This window comes from Diorhabda carinulata, chromosome X (genome assembly GCF_026250575.1).
Source record: "Diorhabda carinulata isolate Delta chromosome X, icDioCari1.1, whole genome shotgun sequence".
Lineage (NCBI taxonomy): Eukaryota > Metazoa > Arthropoda > Insecta > Coleoptera > Chrysomelidae > Diorhabda > Diorhabda carinulata.
Window position 1 is genome coordinate 20,846,975 of NC_079472.1, and position 25,584 is coordinate 20,872,558.

The window sequence follows — 25,584 nt, forward strand, 5'->3', positions numbered from 1 at the left end:
GAATCGTAAACTAATATTTTTGTGTTTTTCTTTTATATTCAATCAAAATATCCTTTTTGACAAAAAATCGCTTTTCTGCTATCGCATTGCCGTGCTTCTTCCAATGTAGTGACGTTGTATCTGTGTGCACTCAACAAAATATCAAATGCTTCAGACATCAGTTGCACGGATTGTTCTGGATCGTTGCCAGTCTTATTGGGATTAATAAATCTTATTGCTTCAGTTAAATTGAACTCTAAAGGCACAAAGATGGGAACCGTATAACTCAAAGAGTTTTTACAACTTTTGCCAAAGATCAACATGTCCTTATCTTTGACCCCCAATGCATTTTTCCAAAGCCGCTCTTGTGACATACCCTAAATTGATATCTTACACTTTTTTGAGATTGCAGACTAAAGCATTGGCGTCTTTTTTGAAAATGTCTACTATAAAATTAACAGTGCTTTCACCTACAACGTACCGCCTCATTAAGTTATTCAGAACCGAAATCAAGTCTTTATAAAGAAATCGAGTTAGGGGCCAATCACTTTAGTTCTTCGGACTGAAATAATCCTAGTTCAGTCAAAAGTAGTTTATTATCCAGTTTATTTCACAGTATTAAAACTTTCACATGATAGCTTTTCCAACCATTATATTGAACAGAATTGAGAATGGAACTCAGAGCAACAAGTTATGGATAAGAACATTCCTCGTCTTGAAGGACTGAATTTGAACAAATTGTAATATGTTCTCGTGACTGCATTACGAGGGAGGTTCAGTATGTTGTTTCGATTGGAGAATGTGATTTACGAGATCAGTCGAAATGTTTTTGAGCTGTACAAATACCAACTTACTACTTAAAACTACTGAAAATTCCCGATGTATCCGAAAACTCCCGTCAAAACTAAGGTTTTTTTCTGCAAAATTCCCGTCCTTCCCCGGTTTTCAAGGCTCCTAGACATTATACATTATGTGAAAGAAACTAGAAGCCAAGCCAGGATCATATCTCTTTAACGAAAACCCTCAGAATTAACGTGAATTATACAGTTGACTTCATTTTCGGTGGAAGTTGAATTGCAAGTTGTTGAGATTACTATTTTTCGAAATTAAAAGTTATTATTTATGAATATATATATATATATATCGATTTCATTGATTAATTTGAGGAAACATATTAAAATAGAAAATGTAGCATCGTTGAATTGTTTTACAATCTGACGAAATGGTACGAGGTGAGGGTGAAAGAACTTTGAGATTACTATCATGTTATTTCTAGTCTATATATTTTCATAACAATGAGTTTTTGTATTTTGAATAAATAGAGAAAAGAAATAAGGAGATATCATGTTATGTTTAGTTTTACGATAAAATCCGATCCATTCTTGGAGGCGCCCACTGATTAAAAAGTAATTTCACGCGTCCCCTGTATATTCAATTAAACTGAAATTCATTTCATGAAGTATTATTATAATCTCTATTTGTGAAATCTCTTTCCAAAAATGGCTTATAATAGTACCAACTGAAAACAATTGAACCAAACTAGATGAAATTAAATTTTACCGACTTTAAATTTAAGCACCAACACTAATCGTGTGAAAAACAAAAAAAATAAAAGATGAAGGAACCACACGAACTTATAAACATTATTATCTAATTAGAGATTCAGAAAAAAGACAATAATTAATTAATGTCAACAATAAGCTCATTTGTCTTTTTAAACTACGCAATTGGAAATGATTTACTAGCAGCTGCTTCTTGTAGTAAATTGCTGCCTCGGACAATTTCAGATTCCACGGATTTTTTTAAAAGAGAAAATTGTGATTACTGTTAAGCGGCTTTGTTAATATTCCTATCCATAATTGTCAATAGAAGTTAATTTTTTAGCGATATGATGATAAAAAAACACGAAAAAATTATTTTCTCAAATCAAACCAATATACTATTTATGTCAAAAAACTTTCAATCATAAAATAAGTAAATATTAAACATTAGCAGCGCAGCAACGTTAGACGAGTATATTTTTGTTTTTTCGTTAGCAGCTAACATAAAATTTTCTAGGGCTGCTCTAAAACTGGGGACGAACTTCTTGGTGCGACTTTTGAACTAACCAATGACAAATAACACTGTGCCAGAACGAAAAACGAAAGTCTACAACTAAACAGACAAAAAGCTTAATCAATGTGTACGATGGTTCAACTTAAACTTGATCCACCGAAAAACTCAGATTCCATAACATTTTGATGTGTAAAAAATGAGCCAAATTTTAACACAAAAACAAATATCAACCAATTATATTGCTAATTTTTTTATTATAGTATACTCTTAGCTTAAGAGATTTGTTATAAGCAATAATGTTTGGTTTTGGTGCCAACGTCAGTTATTTTATTCCAAAAATAAACATTGAGTGACAAAAAAAATTTTACATCAACAATTACTTACGCCACATCTATTTTATCTACTATGTCTTTGTACTTGTTGTCGTCTATGTTTAAAAACGCCTAGTATGTCTTATATATTGGACAAGTTTTGAAGTTGAATTAGAATTTTTGGAACCGTTGGTGATATTCACACCGAATACACTGTTTACACTACCTCTACACCAACACTCACAATTACATTGTCTGATGCACGTTTTCTAAACTGTTTACCTTCACTCTCTGAAGCCTATAACTTTGTTATCGAAACGCGCGTCATACAGTGTAGTTGTGTGTTGTTGTAGTTGTAGTGTAAACAGTGTATTCAGTGAGTTTGAAAGTATTTCGGTTTGTTGATACTCTACTCTATTTCCTAAAGGTTGTAATTCTTTAATCTTACTTTCAATTGCACGGCCCCAAAGTTTCATACCCTATAAGTGACAGGGTTTCAGCATCGGTTTGTAAAGGAGCAGTTTGTTGTATATGAACAATTTGGAACTTCTTCCCAGTAGCCGTTTCATAGTTTATACCTATAACTTTTCTTTATAACGTGGATCCTTCAGAAGTCTAGCATCAGGTGTCAATCGCAAAAAGATGTGGTTGATCTGTACTCCCAAATAAGTACTTTGCATTGTTAGTATAAGAAAGTTGAGCTTTTTTTATTGTTACTTGGATATTTTGGTTTAAATAGTTCGTAAAGTTAACATAAACAATTTTTTCAATTTAATATGCCCTTTTTTAGTGTAATCCATAGATTCTTTTAATTTTATATAAGCTTGTTCGTGTTGATTCCCAACGACCATTTAATAATGTGAATTACTTTTCATAGAATAGGTTAATCAATAGACAAAATTTTATGACTTAATAAAATTAAATAATGAAATTCTTCATAAAAATTTTGGATTTAATTAATAGATTAATTTTTCTTATGAATCTATCGAGTTTTATGTTGTTGTTCTACGAAAATGTTTTCCATTCTTCAGCTTTAGGTGGATCTACATGCTTCTTCCAAGGTAAGTTTGCACAACTTTGACGTTCTATAACAAAATTGGTCTACAGAAAATTTATAATTGTTAGGTGTTGTGTACTGTTCAATATAACGTCCTTAGGTCCGAAATAAATTTTGGAGAATTATTTTACTGTTTAACAGAAAAATTTGCTCGAGTTAGAATATAAAACATATGGTTCTAAAACCAAAGTTCATTTTATAATAATATAGAAAGAAAGCTTTAATCAAGTAAATCTTGGATAAGCAATTTATAAATTAATTAAAAAGGGCACTTTCAATATAAACTAATTAAATACCCACATAGCTAAATCAACACGCCCTATAATTACGTGTCATAAATATTGATGAACATCAAAAAAGTTTTTTAATTATGTTCCGCGGTGCTGTTTCGTCAGAGTCGGTGCGAGACTAATTAAGTCGCTTGAATAAGAAATAGGATAGGGTTAAGTTGGCAATTAAATTTCACACCGAAATGGCACGTATCTTTTTCAATGGGCATGTCATAAAAGAAAAATATCTTTCGGAAATTGGACCTACACTATTTCATTATTAAAAAAACTGACCTGGACAATAAAAAATTTAATAAAAAAATAGTTTAATCTCATATTGGGACGAAACTACTATCGCTCAATGACGGCATTTTTACAAGAGGACCCTTCTCGACCTCCGAACTGCAATTGAAGAAGAAATTGGAGCTCCTCGCTTCGCCGGACCTGCCTCTCCGTTGAGAAACGTTGCCGCAAATGCATTGATCAAAATGGACATTAATTTGAACACTCACAGTGACCTTTTTCGAATCCCGTTTGTGATTTCTTTCAATAAATTCATTTTGACGCCGCATTTTTTCCTCTTAATGCAAACTTTGCATGAATTAACACATCACCTACCAATAACAAAATTTAATATGTTACAGTTTTGATAAGTGTTTTGGTGTTTCGCCTCCTGTCAAAATTTGAATATTTCAATAGTGATATTTCTTTGACGTAATCTTAAAAGAACAGTAAAGCTTGATGTTAAATTTTTCATTATACTTTTTTTCATTATAACTTTTTTCGTATTTATTTACACTCTTTCTATTCGAGGGCTGAATTAATAAACACTGTCTCTTACGTTCTTAATTTATTTACACACTTTACAATACACTTAACTTATAATAATTTACTTTCTGTGATTACTTTAATTAATTCGTTATTTTCACTTTTATTTATTTAAAATTAACTAACTATGTTTACACAAATCATTTATATACCTAAATAAAATTCTAAGAAGTTCTACAACAAAAAGAAACAAAAGAAATTAATCAATTTCTTTAATTTATTATTTCTTAGACCTGTTTATACATTAATGCTTCTAAATATTTTGATAAAGACTGAAGTTAAGTCGAAACGTCAATTTTTTATCAATCTTTCAAAAATTATAAAAAAAACTAATTTTAAAACAGAAGAGACCTAAAATCAAAAACATTTAGAAACATTGAAATAAATGAATAAACTATTTAGAAGAAATACTGTAGATAAATCGCCTGCTATTAAAAAATTATATACAAATAAACATCAAACGAGTTCTGCCATTTATAAAAAATGTGAAAGACGCTGCCAGAATTGGCCGAAATTTTAAAATTTCATAGTAGCTGGACTGGGCCGATTAGAGAACCATTTTGCGAACTTGTTCGTAACAATACAAAGTTTTGGTTGTAATTCTTATGGTGAAATAAATTAAGAAGTTGAAAATAATACACCTACACATATCACAAAAATATTTGACTATTTGCAAGACCTACTCGACTGAGAGACGTGACTCATTAACATCGACTTCGCTCCTTTCTTTGAAGAATGCAGGTGTGTGGATTCAGTTCCCCAGGCACGTCTTTTCCGAACACTACAACCTAAAGTTCAAGATCAATATCCATAGACATCTCCACACAGCACAACACGAACTATTTGAGTATAATAGGGTTTATTCTCTTGTGGTTGCTTTTTACATAAAAAAAACATGATAATTATTTCCGCTTGATGTAGTTCCTACTTGTTCATTAGTTTGTCATGTACAATCTAGATCTAATAATTGGATAGTTCTGTGAGCAAGTGATTGCAGTTTAAATTTTGTTTTGAAGAAATTTGGGTTCATCTAACGTGATTAATATAAAATTTTTACTGAAAACACTTTTTACGATTTCTATATAAATAATCGCACAAACTGACGCACGTTTTGATAATAAAGTTATCGTTTTCAGTGTCAACGGTGCGAAAAGTCCAAACTATTTTTTCAAATCATGGCTGTAAATGTTATTTTGTGGTGATAATGATTAGTTTTTGTGTCCAATTTATATTTTTCCACAGCAATAATGCAATTATCTATTCTAAGAACAAATAATAAAATATTAGCGTTGGGTTTACTATTGATAATTATTCAAGGTATGATAGTGCAATTATCAATTTTCTCACATATTTTCTTTTCGAATTGATACATCTACAGTTTGTTTCCAAATTTTACAAAATCATTACTGATATGAACAATCTAAAATTCCGATTATTTCCAGGCGCTGTATAAATTGTGTATTCTGTAGTGACTAAAATTTAGAAATGATACAAACGTCCTACTTTAAATTTGCGAAGATAACATTGAATTGCGAATTGCTAATATTTGGGTCAACATCTAATCTTTGACCTGCCTGAATGAATGATAGTGAATTCACTCAAAAATTGGGACACAATCTACTTATCTTAAGTAGGAACTATTTAGATTATCATTTATCAATAATTAGCGTATAAACAAAAATTATTATTAGAATTTATAAAAACATATAATATAATTAATAATTTACTAACTGTTCCATAATAGTCGGACCTCCGGGTAAAAATTGTAGGTCCTATAATTTTTTACTACACATTATCATGAGAAACATTTGAAATTTGGATTGATTATGGTGTACCTATTCCATGGTCATTAATAGTTCAGATTTTGTACCGTTGGTGGTGATACAGTACCAAAACTTTATTTAAATGGGCACCATTCACTCGGTTTATAACGTGCAGGTGACCTCGTCGAGAGGAACTGTAATTTTTTTTCAAACACAGTTCAGTGGTCAACATGCGTTGGAAAGGCAAGGAACGTGCATTTGCGCTTGAAGGCGGATATTATGTCATAGAAACTCATAATATATCGAAAGAGCCTCAATACAGCCTGTAATCTAAAAACTTAAACTAAGAACTGGAATGGTTGGCCCATTAAATTGTCTGAGAACATTGAGACAATGTTGCGATCACGATTGGGTAGAATCTGTTAAAAAGCAAACACAAGTCTCGAAGGAACGTGAGTGAAGTTCTTCTAGATGTCGTTGTTGAGGACACTATTCATTTGTGTGGATCTATGATTGAGCAAAAATTTTTCAGCTGACTCGAGTATTCGAAAATTGCATAAAAGGCATTTGCCTTCATCCAAAATCACAGCGTGAAATTTCCTCAGCTGCAATTATTCGTCCCTGGTCATGTGAAGTAAATGAAGTAACATTATTAGCAAACAGGAATTTTTTCTCGATCGCCAGCTAAGTTATAGTTGAGTAACATTTGGTTCTAACAGGATGGTACAAAGGCCTACAATGTTTGAAGAAACATATCTCAGAACACATCATTTGAATCAGGATCGTTTTACAGCCTCTCTTGATTTGTCCTTTTGTAATTTTTTTACAGGGTTTTCTTGATATCCCCTGGTTATATGAACCATCCGGAGATTCAAAGAACTTCTAACACAACTAACACAACGCTTGAAAATGCTTTAAAAAGTCATGACAAACGCCAGAAATGGGTACGAGGATGGCCAGAGATGTTGGTAGGTATTTGAAAAATACCATCGTATTAGAAAGTACACAATCTATACATCATATAGTTCAAGTTTAAAGACACCACGTTGTTTAGTATTCGTTTGGCATCCATCAGTGAATTTATAAACATGGAAAAAATTGTTCATCGTTTTGTAATACAATACTTTTATTTGAAAGGCCTTAACCCAACCAATGTAAAAGCTGAATTAGATTCTACTCTTGGTTCATAGTAGGCACGTCAAAAAGTGCGGTACATAGTATATTAAGTCAATATTTGGACATGAGAAAGTTGTGTACAAGAAGGGTGCTGTATTCATAATGGAACAAAAACAGGGTCGTGAATATGTTTCCATCAAGATTTGGCAATGTTTCAAAAAAATAAAGAAAGCCAATTCATAACCATGGATGAAACGTGGGTCCATCAGTACACGCCCGAAACAAAAAAAAACAATCAAAATGGAGAATCGGCTTCATAGAAGGCAAATATCTATCTGCAGACAAGGTCAGTTCCTTGGGATGCGCGTGAGATAATATTCATTGACTATCTAGGAAAAGGAATACTATCAACGGCCAGTATTATTTCAACATTTGAGCGAAAAAACAAAACAAAAACGGCTGCATTTTGCTAAGAAAAAAGTGTTGTTTCATCAAGACAATGCACCTGCTCACAAATCTGTTATTGCAATGGCCAAAACTAAAGAATTAAAGTTTAAATTGCTACCTCATGCACTCTTTTTGGCCCCTTCGGATCATTTTCTGATCCCAGACGTAAAAAAATAGCTCGGTGGTCAAAGATTTTCCAACAATGAAGAGGTAATGTCGGAAGGTAATAGCTATTTTGAGGAACTTGACGATTCTTATTATAAAAAGGATATCGAATTTATTGAACAGCGCTGGCAAAAGTATATGGAGCTAAAAGGAGATTACGTTGAAAAATGAATATATTTTCTCCCAAAATTTTCGTGTTTTCTTTGTTGGGCCAGATACTTTTGGGACCATCCTCGTATACTCAATGTATAGAAAAAGGAAACGTAACCCACACGACTTGCTCTTTAAAAGCATGTGAAACAAAACTTGGACATGTATCTACATTCTGAAAACCAAATTAAAACTTTCAGATTCATACAATGAGTTTTATTAAGTTTTGAAATAAGTTATCGAACCGTACCCTGTATATACCAGTTCAGAACCAAAAAATAGGAAAATATACAGAAATACTTGGAAAAATCGAAGGTGCAGCAAATTTGTTCACATTGTATATGTTTGATTGTGTGAACTGAAATATATTCTGTATAAAACATTATCAATTAACAAATCTATGTGTAAAAACCCTCGCCAATAAATAAAAAGAATACTGAACACCAATTAAATTTTACTTGTATAAATCTTGTGAGACTGTGTGAATTGACAATAAAAAAAATGTTAAGCAGTTTCCGACTTGTAAATTTATAATAAATCATAATTTTTATTCTATGAAATTAATACAGTGCACATATAACAAATGTTTGACTTTCATTAGTGTGCGAACTACACAATATTCTCTACAGTTTCAGACAGCTCTCTTTGGGTCCGTTATTAAAAAATCAATACGTGACATTTTCGGAACAGAAAGAATGAGAAAGAAAACACAAGAACGTGCCGTAAGGCGGGAAAGATCAATTTTACTATTCAAATACCCCCATAAGGATCAGTGTGATGATTCATTAGATCAAAATCAATGTATGATCAAATTATAAATCAAACATTTTTCTTTAATTATATTCGCTATATGGGAATCTATTATTTTCCAAACTTCATCATTGTCCCTCCCAATAAAATAAACTCTATATTTCTCATAGTTTATCGTGGTAAATGAAAATAGTCCAAATTGCATGTTTTTCTTTTTTCCAAATATTCTGATTTTGTAGGAACTTTTCTATTTTATGTTAGGCGTTCAGCCCAATTCTACATGTTCTGTTTACTTCGACTGTACGCTTAGTGAAATCTTAATATTTTATCTTTTCAGTATCTCATCTTTGTCCTGGTCTTATTTCATCCTTTTGTTCTCTATTGGAATCCATTTTTCTAATTCGTCTTTCAAAAACTCAGTAGATTAGTATAGAGTTAAAAAACTGGAGATTCAAATATTTTAGCCTCAAACGTCTTTGATTACTTCTAGTACCCAAGGGTGTAAGTTCATGTCATAAAATAGCCACTAGTTTGAAATCTATTGACACTATTGAGATTGGAAATTTGGAGAGTTTTGAAAGGAATAACTTTGAAGCATATTAATTCAAGGTTATATAATAAATTTTAACTGTATGAAATTAAAACAACTCGTATAACGTGGATTCCTAGATTACCATATATGATCCCTTATTTCTGAAGACTCTGAACGATCAGATTTACTTCAGCCTCCCTATCCAAAGGGATCATTTGGAAAAACCTATGTCAAAAACTTCTCAAATAAGTTAGTAGTGGAATGTTCGTAATTTGTTGAACCCTTTTGGAAAAGTTAGTTGTTACGGTTGCGGAGAAAAACGGGAAGAGATTTTGAGAGAGAGCGAGATGGATAGAGAGGAACGGGAGAGTGTGATGTGGGGAAACATTTTCAGACGGGTCATTGACACTGGTCCGTACAGTAAAAAAATGATTTATTTAAGTAACCTGAAACAGGATGGTGGAACGATGTAATTAGATTGAAAAGATGGATGTGTTTTTTTTCATGCATTAATATAAATTGGATTTGATTATTTTTACGAAAGGATATTTTGATGTGTTTAGTTGATGAGTACATTAAAAAAACACTAAATATTTATTAAAATCGTGTTTCGAAATTTGACTCTACGCCGTAACGGATTAACAAGTAATAATATACGAGTGTAGGTATAAAGGTAATCTACAAGTAATGCTCAAAATTCATAAAACGTACATTATTTTCAAAAGCAGAAAACATCACAAAAGAAAAAAAATGTTTGTCCATACCAATTTTATTGTTATGATTCCATTAACCGAAAAAGAAATGATAGAAATTCTAATGATTGTAGGTTACGGTAACAGACTTCGAAGAGTTCCTTCTCACGAGGCATTTCAGCAGTGCTTCACAGCGAGACTGCCAAGCAGCAGGCTCTTTTATTTGCGACGCTTCTGAGCGGCCCCGTCGTGAAGCGGTCACACTACTAGTCGCTTAGCAGCGCGTCTAAGTGGCATTCCACGCGATTCGCCGAAGCTTCATGGTGAAATCCGTTGACATAGAAATAGGGCAATAGTTAGCCACATGCAGTGGAAATTATGATGACCTTTTGCTATTTATGCATTTATGATACAAGTTTGAAAGAAAAAACGAAGAAAGCGCAAATTGTGGGTCACAGCCATATCATCTCTCGAGCAGACAAAGCTATTCAGCTCGCCTTATACAATGGTCTTCGGGACTCTGCAAACAAATTTTAAAAGCATTTCCATATAAAGAGAAACGCATTTTAATAAATTTGCTGCGAAAGGAAGATACTACTATGCGAACATCCATTCCTCCGAAATTAGTTCTTGCGACTAAAAGCTGAGTAGCATCAATGTGGTTTTCAATGTATTTTTAATAGAACATTTTTGTTCATAGAATGTTCATTATTATTCTTATTGTAATAATACTAACAACAACGAAATACTTCCGAGAAGTAGTAAAAACTCACATCGTGTGAAGAGGTTTAGCTGCTAGAAACGGTCTACTCTATTTACCAATAGAAGCGCTGCTTGAACGCTTCGTGTGAAGGTGATCATATTAAATCATACTCTCCTACCAGCAGAACCGCTAAAACGCCTCGTGAGACTCGAAGTCATGAAGTAGCATGTGCTGTATTTCCCGAAACCACCAATTACTGAAAGCTTGAAAAAACTCCTAAATCTAGAACACCAGGAATAAGTGACAATGCAAAGGTATTTTTTTGTCATTAGAAGACACGCAGCTACAACAAAAACTGTACCTATATGAAGTTCAACTCGTTTACGAACTTTCAGAAGATCATCAGGACAGATTTTTGATATTTTGTCATGGAAATTCAAATTTTTGTAAGAGTGTAGTATTTTCCGATAAGGCAACGTTTTGTTTAACTGGAACAATCGACAGTACTGTCGCTAATGGGCTCGGTAAAATCCCCACTGGATTCAGAAAAAAAACACCTAGCGCTCCCAAAAACATTTATGTTTCGGTATGAATCGTCAAGGAAAGATTTATTGGTATTCATTTCTTTCACATAACCTATATTTTGAACTCTTCATATCAGTAAGTTAAGTAAGGTTTCTGGATAACCAATTTGAAGGTATATTAAAAAAACATGGATCAATAATGTTGCCACCGAGGGTACCTAATTTAATACTCCTTGAATTTTCACGAAGGAGCAGTAGTTTTGAATGACAGAATATATAATGTATGTTTTATAAATTGTATGCATTCTTTCATCACAATATTCTGGTCAGGAAAGAATTTTTAGAAAAATGATTGTACTTATGTTTATTTAAAGAAGTGCGTAAATAAATGCTCTTTTATAACTAAAGCATTCACAACTTAAAAGTTTAAGGTCAGTCATCTTCCATAATTCCTGCAAAAAATTGTTGAATTGTTGAATCAGGTGTTTAAGCAATGACAACTAAAACTCAAGCCGACATTGGAATAATTGAAAAATTGACAAATTAACACGCCTGTATTTATTACAGCATCTGATTATATTCCTGTGTAAAAACAATAATGAGACTATAATTTTTTTCGGTTATTTGCTTCAGAAAACACCATTGAACATAATCACTAACTGATACATAAAATTTGTTTTCCAATTTCTTTGTACAGACACGAAACATTCCCAACTAATTATTGGTTATTATTACAATAGCACAGCCAACAAGTAATCATTTTTCCGCTCGAGTGGATTCAAACAAATGAGATTTTCTTTTTTATCGATGAGTCATATATAATTCATAAGTATAAGATTCCGTTTATTTAACTCAGATCATACAATCGATCAGGTTCGTTTAATTTGAATTCCTACCAAAAACATCGAGCTAATTGTCCTTTCCAAACTATAAAAACACACGCATTGAGGATATGGATATGGTTGAATTTAAAGATAATTTCAAATTTTGTTATTAGAATCTGTTTTATGATAATCTGAACAGTAGCCGACAATATATTAAGCAGAGTCCACACTATGCCGCGGTAGGCCGGGCGGGTTGACCCGGGTGGGCTAAGACGGGCGGGTACGTTCGGACCGGCACGACGTCCACACCGAAAACGAAGCCGACCGGGTTATTTCTACCTATATTATCGTTTCAACATTATAGTTTCAGAACCAAGACTGGTGACTTCATTGAAGTGTACTTTTTAGAAGTTTTTTTAAAGTGTCCTTAAAGTGTTAGTGTTTTCAAAATTATTACCGACGTCGCTATGTCAGCCATGGCTGCGGTGATACTCGCTTTAAATCAGCCCCCAAAAAGACGTCAGAGAAGATTTTAGATTTTCGGTAGGAGGTTTAATTGTAACTAAAGCCGCTCGGCACGTCCCTACTCTATTTTTGTTCGGCTTGGCTCGGCTTCCTTTGATCTGTACCTACTTTATGCGGGTTGGGATCGGCACGGCCCGAGCCGGCATTTTCTAACCCGGCAAAGCCGCTCGGAACGTCTACATCAACGCGGCCTACCCCGGCATGGTGTGAACCCGGCTTCAAGTCGTAAATCAACCGTCAGCCTACTATTAACTCATATCAACCCCAAAATACAAACCAAACCCCAAATAGTTTAAATGAAGTTAGAATTGTTATCATCTTTCTGTAATATCCTTTTCCTATATGATTAAGCATTTATCTAATGTTCTACTATTGTTGCAAACTTGTTCCCAGAACATCAGTGTAAATCTCGTTGGCTATAAAAACGAAGAAGTTAAATTAATAGAGAATTAATTGGTTTAATTGTTGGCGAACTAGATACTTTTAAAGATGCCAACTTTTCGTCAAGAGTAAGAGACAACCGATGACGGACGAACAATCACAATCTTATTACTTAGTTTAACAGAACTTCGTTACATTACACATTTGTAAAGTAATAACTGAAACTCCTGCGTGCTACAATATGTCTCAAGTTAGTTAAATAGTGTCCCCCTCTTTTAAAAAAGGTCTTTTGTTAGGAGAAATGGATTTACCTGAAGTACCACCTTGTTAATTGTTAGTTTCAATGTTTATTATTGTGCTGTCTTTTCACTCTTTTGAGTGGTATCACTTTAAAGGAAAAATAACCTAATAATGTTTTAATTGAATTATTAATGAATAGTTTTGGTTGGACTGAACTGCACTGGAATTGTTTACCTACTTTCGACTGAACTTTGAAATACCAATAAAAGTTTTTTTATATTTATAGTCTATAAAATTTTTCACGATCCAAGAAAGTAACTAGTCTCCAGTTAATATATGATATGCAGAAATGGAGAGAGAGAGAGTGAGATAATGGGAGGAGGGTTTGTTGGAGTGGGCCCAGATATAGGAACTTTTTCCTCTGCAGGGCCGGGGTTGTGTTTGCTAACTTTTCTGGAGGAGGAAAAGCGGAAATTTAGGATTTTTGGCCAAAAAAACTCGAAAAGAGAGCTAGCAAGCAAAAACAGTCCTTCTTGTTTTGGGTTTTTCTTGATTTTTTAGAATTTTTTTTTGTTCTTTTTTTAATTTTAAATTTAAAAGGGGGCGGGCGGGTAAAGCTGTAGCAGCGTTATTCCCTATCCTCGGCCATTGGCTGGGGAACCGGTTCACCAGGTTGCAGGGAAACCGTAGAAAACTTGCAACACCGACAATCGCAATAAATGATCTTTACTTTTATATTTTGCCTGACTCCAACAGGGTCAGATATGTATGGTGTATTAAAATCAAATAAATTTCATAAAATTCAAATTTACCTTTAAACTACAAGGTAAATGACAGTTATTATAATATAATAGTGCGGCCTTGCACAATGCACTCCCAATAATAGCCATAAATTTACGATTTTTGGGTCTTATTCCCATTCTCATGAGAGTCTTTGGAAAAAATTGGAATTTTTTCTTTAATGAATTTTAAAGTTAACAGATATTGCCCAAAAACTGCGTCAAACACCGCAAATCTCGTCTAAATCGTGCTATAATAGATTTTCAATAATTCGAACTAAAAGTCTTTTGAATCTAACTAAAAATTCAATGTCGAATCATTTGTGAGATAATTAATCGTTTGACGCCGCCGCCGAGCCCACCAAAAACATTTAATATCATTGGGGAATATTACAATTTAAAATTTGACAAAAAAACTATTCAGTAAGAAGATTTTCAAGCTGAAAGAGCTTGATAATATGAAAAATAATGTTTATTAGATAGTTTAACGTTAAACTAGCATTGCCGAATTAGTTCGCAATAAATTTTGACAATTCCCATTGGATTTTATCATTGCTCTGCCGATTTAACGTCAAATCAACAATGTTGTAGATTTTTTGTGACCGAATTTGGCAAATTTTATGGAGCTAGCTAATTTACCCTTCCAACATCCCTTCTTGAATGGTTAAATTTTTTGTAATTTATGAGTTGCATAAATAGTTTTATATCCCGATTGTTGCTCAAATTGAAATATTTAACTAGGTCTATTTCTATGAAACCCTTTAATTAATATAGTGAGAAGAAATCTCGAACACTAGCATAATTCAGATGACAAAAAATATATCAAATGATCAATCCAAAAACCAATTGATCATTTGGTGGTAATTTATCAAACTGTCTACCAGAATATTATAAAATGTTTGAGCTTTTGTAACTGAGTGAGAATTTTCGAGAATATTATAAAAAAGCGAAAAGTGTAGAATTAGTATTATTTAGCGTTTCAAGTGGTGTATGAAACGAGCGCTCGAATCGCGAGCTCTGAATATAAATTAGTGATTAGTGCACTTAAAATGTATATTAATAATGAATAGAATTTGTAAATTGAAACAACAAATTATTGTACAATATCTTCACAGATTGTTTTGGTATTCAAGAGCTTGAAGCCAAAATAATTAGTAATTTATAATTTCAACGAGTAAATAACATTCATGACAACAGTTTGTATAAAATAAAGGACATATAATATTAGAAGTTATCTGAGTTTCCTTGAAAATCCTCTAGTATCGATGTCATCATAAACGATATGAAGTCTTTATATAAAAGATGATAACATTGAAGTGGACGCTTGAAATATTTTAATGTGAACATATGTCTGACTTTATGAACGGTTATTTCAAGTGATGTTTCTATCACAACGGATTTAATAAAATTCTTATAGTATTTCTTTTGCAATCTATTTATATATACCGTACTACTAACGGTACATACTTGAATAAAATCGACAACCACTCAACTATGAATATAATATTAATCAATATCTTAAGGCAGCGATTTTATCAGACACACGCATACAGAGAGGGATTGTTTTATCTCTCAAATCGGCAACAATAATCTGGGTTTGTTGCAGTCCAGTTAAGGCACCAATTATCTGACATAATATAATATGGAAGAGTTATTCTGTGTATTAAATAATAAAAAGGTCAATTAAATATTACAGAAGATAAAAGAGTAGAATTTAGATATTACATTCAACACATTAGCCTCCCAAACTTTTGTAAGTTAATTTTATGAAATGATTTCAGGTCGATATTTTTTCGGGTCTAAAAACAGCTAGTAGTCGTTAAAGATGAAACCACCTATAGAATATTGTGTGTACTATTCAAATGTCTCCATTTTTTTTTCTAATAGAAACCATTACTCTGAAGAAGACTTCGATAATGTTAAAAATTTATGATTTTTTATTCATAAAGAAATTTCCTCCAAGAGATTTGATTTTACTTCGACCTCAAAATAGACTTATGCTGTTGGGATAAATTCTGTATCAATTGATTCTTCTTATTGGAGATATTTTTTTGGGTCTAAAAACATCTGGTAGTCACCAAATATGAAAACCCAGAGAATATTGTGTGTACATGTTTTAATTTTTTTAAATAGTAACAACTACTTTAATGAAGAGTGTTAAAAGTTTATGAGAAGATTTTTGAAAGAAGATTAAGAAATACAACATAACAAAAAAGACAAAACACCCCAGATCGTACGATCATATCATACAGTAGGTTTGTAGTAGTCCAATTGAAGCATCTGTTATCTGATTTTAATCTAGAAGAGTTCTTCTCTGTATTAATTAATTAAAAGGTAGGATTGGTAGACGTTAAGTATTATTTGCAAAAAATAGTATCTAAATGTAATTGAGCCAAGAAGATGGAAAACTAGAGGAATAATTGAAAGTAATGAAAAGTTGCATTCAACACATTGAAGGTTTTAGTAAATTTTTTTATTCGCATCAAAAATTCCCTCAAGAGTGAAAGAGTTAGTTTTTCAAATTCTAGCAAGTCAATTTTATGAAACCATTTTAGTTCGGCCTTAAAGACAATTGTTGCTTTTCGGTTCTAAAAATAGCTAGTAGTCGCTGAAGATGAGACCTCTAGAACTCTGTATGTCTCATTTTTTCTAATAAAAACAATTGAAAATTGACCAAAAAAAAGAAACAATCCCTATGTTGCTTATTGAACGCGTTTGATAGCAATTCCAACTTGCAAATATGAGCTAATATGAAAAAGAAGGGAGTAAACCAGAATTAATTTAATTGAGGGTACACAAGTGGACAATAAAAGAGGAGGGACGACATAAAGTAAAGGTATGCGGATGGTTAAGGAAATATGGAATTTATACTTGTGACATAAGGCCGCTTGACATGATGCAATACAATGGACAAGAAATTGCATGTAATGACTCGCAAGATCGAAATATTGCATAGGCGAATATTGCACGTCGATTGACTTTATGCAAGTTTCTTGCCATTGCATCATGGATGCCACTTACTAAAATTCCATAAGTAACAAACGAAATAACAAAGCTCTATGGAAGTCAGTGATATTAGATTGACAATTGGCGGTTGTTAAGCCAAAAGTAACTGGATTTCTCCCTAGAGTTGCAGCTTGCACGCAATAAAGATGGCACAAGACCGATAATGTTGCAAGTTCGAGATCTTGCATGATACAATCAGCTGAACTTCATCTGCGCATCTCCTTTTTATCAAGAAATATTGCATCTTGCATTGCATTGTACGTTGTACTGTATCATGTCAAGCGGCCTTTAGTTCTAAAGAATGAAAAAGGAAAAAAAATCGTAATACAGATAAACGAAGTTCCAGAAATGGATGACTTGTCAAATGCTCTGGCAGATAAAAGCTTGTAAAAAACTAATAATCAAACATACAAATAAAATTAATGGAGACACAAATAAAATAAAATCTGAATACAAAGTATAGACAAGAAAACTACAATGAATAACAACATTACCTTTTAAAATGTACTGAAAGATGCCATAACATAAACGAGAAGGGCTTTGTATAAGTAATGAAAAATATAATTCAAGCTTACGGATTCTTTATATATTTGTCGTCCTACACATATATTGTAACACTAAAATAATTGAAATTGGAAAATCATTAATAATTAAAATACTCGCGTTTAAGAAACTGACACGGCTGGAATTTTGTCTACTTTCTTTTATTTGCTGGTTCGATCTTAGTCGTACAAAATAGTTGATTTATAGAAAATAACGATAAGGCGAAGTACAATTATATTAGCGACAGATGCTTATAGCAAAATATCCCAAAGCTAATTCAAAATGATTTGAACATTTTTATCTACATTGGAAGACATTAAAAATATAATTTACGTACCCAAAAGACAGCTGGTTCGATAAATAATGCATCATATTAAAAACTTCTATGATATACTTGTAGAAATAATGATGTTAAAAAACATGTTACTACCAAATGTGACATTTTTATTATTATTACATCTCCGTACAAAGTAGTTAACAACTTTTTACAATGTATCAATGAACGTCTTTTACTTGAGAAGAAGAAGTTGAAAAACGTGTTAATAATACATGGTAATTACAAACTATATTGTTAATTTTTTGGTAAAAACTCTTTTCCATATAGAAATAATATATCTTTTAGTTTTTCATGAGGTAACCGCAAATTTAATCATTTTCAACCTAAAGAAAGAAGAATTCTAAAAGTGTGAAAATTATTACAAGTACTACTCGTTGTATCGAAAGTTGTCAAGCAAAAAAAGTATGGTAAGATTAATTAATGTTCTGACAGTTCCCGAATACTGGTACTACCACCTTTATTATTGTATTCCATCAACCGCTACGAAAGTAGCTAAAAAATTTATATATAATGAGTTATGGTGGATATTCATTTTCAAAGTAATTCAGAAAAAATTGATTTAGATTTATAAGTGAAGTGCTACATGATTTCAATACTAACAAACATATAACAGTGTCAACATCATAGGGAACAGCTACGGGAGTTGGCATTATTCTAAAACTTCAACAAAAGTTATATGCGACCAATTTGACATTTGGCAAATTGTAAAGCTTGCCCATGTACCAACCAAATTCTCAATCATCCGTAATATCCAGAACTGGAAGATAGCGTCTTAGGTGATGAAGTTGGTTTAAAAAAAACCTACCACAAGTCATATTTCCAGCCTATTTGAGTGAAGCAATCGAATGATAAGACTGAGTGCACTTTAGCTTGGCTCATCCAAGGTGTGTTCATACATTTCCGTAGAGACTATCCTGCTAGCAAAGTTTCCAGCGATGAGATAGCTACATATTTAGCTACACAATAAATGGACTCTGGGCCCACTAGTGGTCTGGCGAGCAAATTAGCAATGAACATCGTAGCGAAGAATAATGAAGTTAAGATTTCATGGTATAGTCGAGATTATCACTATTCTCCAACAAAATATTTATTACTCGACAACACAAATGAATTTATCAAAATATAATATACAAATATATGAAATTTGAGTTTTTTTGCTCCATTCCCTAAGCTCTAAAAACATAATTGATAATATCTTGTACGATGACTAGGAGGTGATCATTGATTTAGTAAAATTATTTCAATTTATAGCTGTTATTAAGAGAACGCAGTAGAACCAGCAGATCCATTGGCTTATGTAGTTGGTATACGTTTGAATATAGAAGATTCCAAGAACATAATCAGGACTATTTTCAAGAACATTTTTAAGCCCAAGCAGGTGCTTGTTATATGTATGAAGTCTAGTTTTTTCATAACCAACGGGTTTTTCTTCCTTAGGAAACAAAACATGTCGCCAGAATAGTCCAAATAATTTAATTAATTATTACAAAATTATCAATATATAAGTATTTAAAGATATCTAATAGAGCATAAAGTCAAAATATTTCTGCCCGTTTAATTTCTACTGAATCAGCTGTTATATTTAATTTTCTCTACAGTAAAATTTGTTGTGAGGCTGACATTGAATGTACGATAAGTAAAATTATATATACGTTTAATAAAAAATGGTTAATTAGGATCAGAGCTAGTTTGGAAATTCTAGGACCGTTGGTGATATTCATACCGAACACACAGCTACCAATACACAATTATACTGTCTGGCTTGCGTTTCTATAAACAAGTTTCCAAAGATGACAGTATTCATACAGTATGTTTAAGAATAGTAGACAAAAACAGTGAACATTCGCCTCTTCTACATTTGGCGACAATTCTAAGCAAAGTTGCTGCAGGTTTTAAGTTTATGGACGAAGCGCTTCCTTCTCTGTACGAAACAAAAGTTGAAGAGAGAATATTTGTAGATGCAGGTATTGAAACCGTATTTAAATATGATTAGCATTTATTTCATTATTCATTGATATCGTGAAGGAAGTCTGGAGATATGTCGTCGCAATTACAAGATATTTTTAAACATTGCGAAAAAAATTGTTATGGAAAGAAATTGGACTCGCTTTTAGATTTCCCACTCATTGAAAAACAATAACAATTAAAATAGAACCTTACAATTCTAGCTCGTAGTTAAAGAAATAGCCCAACTACAGAGAGTCGTTGACAAGATAATTTGAGAAAACAAATTTCTTCAGATCAAAGTGAAAAATGAATAAATTAAAACAATTTTACGAAACTTATAACCATAAATAGACTTAACATTCGTTTAACTGATATGAGCTACATGAGAAATGTCTTGCGGAAATGCGTCAAAACTATGATCGAAATTTATGTGAAAATTTGTTTAACCTTGCATTTTTAAACTTTTTTTTATTAATGTAATATTAATAAATTTATTAGACCGATCTCAATTATGAGAAACATTTATGTTGCTTTGCTTGTAAAGGATATCTAAGTAATTCCAACATGGTTTGAGAAAGATAATATTTAATCAGAAAAAGGTTTTTTCAACTTCTTCTTCAATTTCTTCTCAGAAATAATTTTTATATGGAGTATTTCTTTACATCTGCTGACTGGGATGATGGAATTTGTGTTGGTAAGGGGAGTTCATTATTAATCGTAGAAAAAGCAATGTAGTATTTTATAGAAATGGTAATTAGTACTTTTACTTCATAATAATTAACCAAAAATTGAAGAGCTACGATATCGATAGTGTCGATTTAGGTTTTTACTTTTGTTTTTGTTGTGAAGTGGTATTATTAAGCTGTTAAGGGAGGATTTCATTAATTGATTAGTGAAAGTTAAAATTGTTATATTGTATATTAATCAGAATTTTTTTTCTTTTTGAATTATGATCTAGTAGGCAAACCTGTATTTTGATTTCAACGTTATTCTTACACATACAACTCCACCAAAGAATAGAATTATTTGCTTCATAAAAAAATAGTTTTTTTTTGTTTATTAGTGTAATTTATACCAGTGCTTAATTATTAGCACATATTACGATTGTTCTAAAGTCTGGAGCTTCTGTTTTTTCAGATTTTAGTAGATTTTTACTCCAACTTTACTATATAACCAAAGAAATGAAAATATGTAAAAACATTTTATTGTCATAAAAAATGCAGGATTTAATTTTTATCTTATCTATTGAAATTATATAAGCTCAAGATCGACAAATTTTCTACAAACACAATTAAAGGTTATGTTTTAATATTAGCAAATAATAATTCTTACGATATGTTTAAATGAATTATTTATATAAAGAAAATTTAAATAATTTCCACACATTATTGGGTTAATTATTTGAAGAGAATTAAGCCAGAAAAAATATAAAGGGTAGTACCTTATACAAGTACTGATCAAACATCCTGCAAACGTCTACATCAGTACCAACGCAGTAAGTGGCCTCCATATTCTCACAGTTCCCAATTAAGGTGGTGATAGAAGCCACAATAGGCCTTAAATGTTCCAGCGTTGTGATCACGTTTAGTCCAACTTGTCAAAAAAAAATCCAAAATCCTTTTTAATAACGTCTGAGAGTATAAGTAAAATGAAACACAGTTAACACCAAAAATTAATTCAAGAAACACAGTCACTGGAAATATTAAACAAAACTCCGGTCGCGTGTGTATATTTTACGAATGCATAACTCCGGTAATCGGTAACAAGAAGACAAGCGCTTACGTACTATCAGCATGGAGGTTCGCTGTCGAATACCGCGCTTTCGGAACGCGACCCCTCCCCGAACGCTTCCCCTTCCCCCACGGTCGGGAAAAGTTGCGTCAACAGGACCTGTTTTAAGACGGTCCCGCGTCGATTCGAATCTCAAAAATCCATGTAAAAGGAATAAATAATAACATATATCCCCCTCTGGAGAGGTCTGCACGCCGAGATGTGTGTCACATTCGTTTGGGGTTGAATTGTAATTCTTCGACGATATACCAGATGAAAATTTGTTTTTCGATAACTTATTCATTATTTGTTTGTTAAAACCTTATTACACCTAGTGGAAACGAAGTTGGAGTTTAAGATGAAGCGAAAATATTATAAAAAAATAGGGAGTTACTATTATTATATATAAGAAACTATCACGTCAACTGAACATTTATCCTAATAAAAAAATTCGAACAAAAATACAAGATATGATAAAAAATATGTATAATTTTTATAGGTTGGTTCCAAATTAATTGAAAATCACTCAGAACGATAATTCTCATGCGCAGTATTAAAAATGTTCCGACTGAATGGTTCTTCGGAGAGTCCCAGCTTATTACGCGACTGTTTTGTACATCCTGACACCTTTACTTGATATTCGGGATTTTTATTGTATCATCAACAGTCGACCACCTAAAATTTTGAAATGTTCTTAAACAAACTGTTAAATTGAATGCAACAATATGAGTTTTCTTCTCAATAAAAACACTATGTATACCTTAGGCTTTGTTGACAATCACTGACACAGACTTTGACGGTCTACATTCTACAATATATGACCAGAAAACTAATCGAGGAATATAGCAAATAGGGAGGGGCAGGCAACATATGAAAAACAAAAAATATGTGTGCCAGAGGACCAAAACAAAATATGCTACTGAAAAGCAGACAACAATAACAAGTGAAGAAATGTTGAACGAAGCCTTTAAGGACAGAACTATCCAGGAGAGAAGAGGAATCATAGTCAGAAACAAGTACATATTCAAAAACAATAAGCAAAGAATATATAATACAATTACAAAAAAATGTTTCTTATGGTGATAAAGTATGATAACTAAAAGAAAAAGTGACAGAAAAGGATTTCTGACGCTGAGGTCGTAGGAAGATCAAGATTAGAGAGGACAAATTATAAGAATATTTAAGAAATTATGAGTTTCAATCATAAAACAGTGATAATATAAGAATAACGCAATTGTAATGGTTGACAAATGAAAGACCCAGCAGACTTACAGAATAAAAAGAAGACTACGGAAAATCTGGTGAAAAGGCATATATCAAAAGATAAGAGAGCTGTAACCAGGAAACGATCTTTGACTGGATAGAGAGATCAATGTTGATTGAGTATAGAGAATGTTTTAATAGATTGTGCAGCTTTTTTAATAATGGATGAATTGAAATGAAATAATCCTTCGATAAAACACTTTCATTCATTTTATATATACTCGTATTTTAAATTTCATTTCAATCACACGTGTATTTCGCGAACATAGAACGAGTTATATGTTACTAATAGAATTATGATTAGGACGTACTTCATATCTACTTTTATTTATAGCCGTATCAGCAACTGGAGATCAGTGCGCTTGATATTTTCGGGGTCGATAGATAACAGACAGCTGTTTTTGAGTTGTAAAGTGATAGTCTCAAAAACTTCGATCACTGTAAAACTTATAGCAGCAGTTATTTATGCTATTATATATGTTAAGACCAATAGTAACAGAATTGAATCAATTCCGACTACCAGTCGGCTAGTACAATCGTTTTAGAGGAATCATATTTTTAGCATCTGTTGATAAATTTGGATTTTTGCAAAAGGTTGCAAAAGAGTTCAAGAATTTTTAAAACCTTTCAATACTCATAACCTAGTAAGATTGGAAGCCTTTGTATTATGAGCATTTGAAAAGTAAAAAGAAGTCAGTTAAGGTCATTGAATACATTTAAATAGGAGATTTACTATTTTAGAGCTTCGTGAAAAACTAAAGGAAAAAAACTTGAAAAAAACACAACGCCACACCTCAAGTCGCTTTTTGTGCTCTTTGGTTATCCTTATCCCTTTTTCCCGAAATAATAGTAGAAAGAGAAACGTTTCCTGAAAATGAAAAGTTCACGACGAAGCAGATTGAAGCCATTCCGATAGAAACCCTCAAGAAATGTTCCCATACATTATTGCAAAAGTACTTATCTTTCCAAGGGTAGTACTTTAAAGATGGTTAATGAGATAATTTTCTATTGATAATTGTTGATTATTGGAATCATTAATTTAAAAGTTAATCAGTTAAGAATGAAAATATGAAAATGAAAAATAACCTCGAATGGATACTTCGAGGTATTTGTCTACTTTTAAAATGTTGGGGAGTTCTGGTATGGTAGACTTTCTATGGTTTCCATTAGAAATCCTAACACCCAGGAGAAAAGGCCCTCCTACCAGTTCAATACAGCATTCACGCTGTGAGAAATTCCAATCTCCAGAAAAAGGTTACCAACGATGGTCATCCATAAACTGATTACAAAATGGTTGACTATTAATATATTCGCACACTCGGTATAACTGAATCCATTTTTACGTCGTCGATAATAAAGTCGAATCAAAACGGGTACCAATGAAATACTATTGAATCCAACGAAAAATATAATAACTAACTACCTGGATATTACATGTTTTCAACCCTTGCTCTGGTGATTATAATGCAAAATATGGTACCAGAGAATTATGTTAAATTATAGTATTTGTTATTATATATTTTGAGTAGAGAATAAAAAAAAATTGAGTTCTGGATGTTATGTTATCAAAAAGTGAAAATGCCATCAATAAGACCTCCATTTCCGAAATTGAATTTTCATAGACAATAAATGATATATTTTGCGACGCAGAGACATAAAATGAGACTTTCGCTATACCCCGTAGATTTTATTTATTGGAATAAAATTTCGTAAGTGGATACTTTGAGGAGGATTTAATGGAAAATGCGGAGATAAAGCTGCAAGTTATGGCTCATTAAATATTCGCATAAAATAACTTTTTTTACGGCTTGCTTAATTAACCTTCATACTTGAAGTCGTTTTTTTTTTGTTTTGGATTTGAGAAATAAGCCTATTCAAACCGCTTTAATACGTTGATAAGATTCTTTTTCCAATTAATGATTTCAGAATAGGTACTGTTATCAAGAACAGAGACAATCAAATTGATCTAAATTTTTAACAAGAAACAATAACATATAGGGTGCTCAAACAATTAGGAAGGATTTAAATTTGTCGCCAAGGTAATATCTTTACCTGCATTTCAAAAATAGTGGCTACTAATAACATGAAAATTCGTCGCTGGTGTTTTCTGGACTTTTCTAACCTATCTGTATCTGACGATAGAGTAATAGAATAACAGTTTCTTGTGAAATAGCTGTCGTTCATTGCTATTTCTACCTTCGAGTGAAAATGTCGGTGTTATTTATTGAAATTGAATGTGGGATAAACATCATGGATATGTTGCCAAAAGTAGCTGCTTTGTGAAGCAAGATCTTACACTATTGGAATGGAGATATCCCGAATATCTAGAAAGAATGGTGCTCACAAACACGAAACACTCGAAAAGGAGAGGTGCAGAAAAGCTAACTAAAACTAACAATTTATTTTTCTTTCAGGTTCCAATATAAAAACCCGGCGACCAATTTACTTACAGGGATTAAATAAAGCCTCAAATTCTGGTAACCAATTTACATGTCGGATCAGTGGAGCAGGTAATTTTGGCGATGAGTTTATCACCCGGAAATGGGAATTTAATAGAGAGACTAGAAGTCAATACCATAAAAATAATCCATTGAGGTGTGGTTTCTACCTTCAGTCTCTGAAGACGAT

General features: G+C 32.2%; 1 protein-coding gene across 6 annotated transcripts in view; it reads right to left on the minus strand.

Moving 5' to 3' along the window:
- Window positions 1-21,739, minus strand: part of LOC130900810 (TOX high mobility group box family member 4-like) — a 203,795-nt gene extending 182,056 nt beyond the window's left edge. For 3 of the 6 annotated variants that reach the window (XM_057811697.1, XM_057811691.1, XM_057811690.1), the window contains exon 1: window positions 21,365-21,739. In XM_057811697.1, coding sequence (XP_057667680.1) covers window positions 21,365-21,433 — 69 coding nt within the window. In that variant the 5' untranslated portion in view covers window positions 21,434-21,739. The remainder of the gene's footprint in view (window positions 1-21,364) is intronic. The other 3 variants (XM_057811693.1, XM_057811692.1, XM_057811694.1) reach the window with 2 other exon arrangements.
- Between the last annotated feature and the right edge of the window lie 3,845 nt (window positions 21,740-25,584).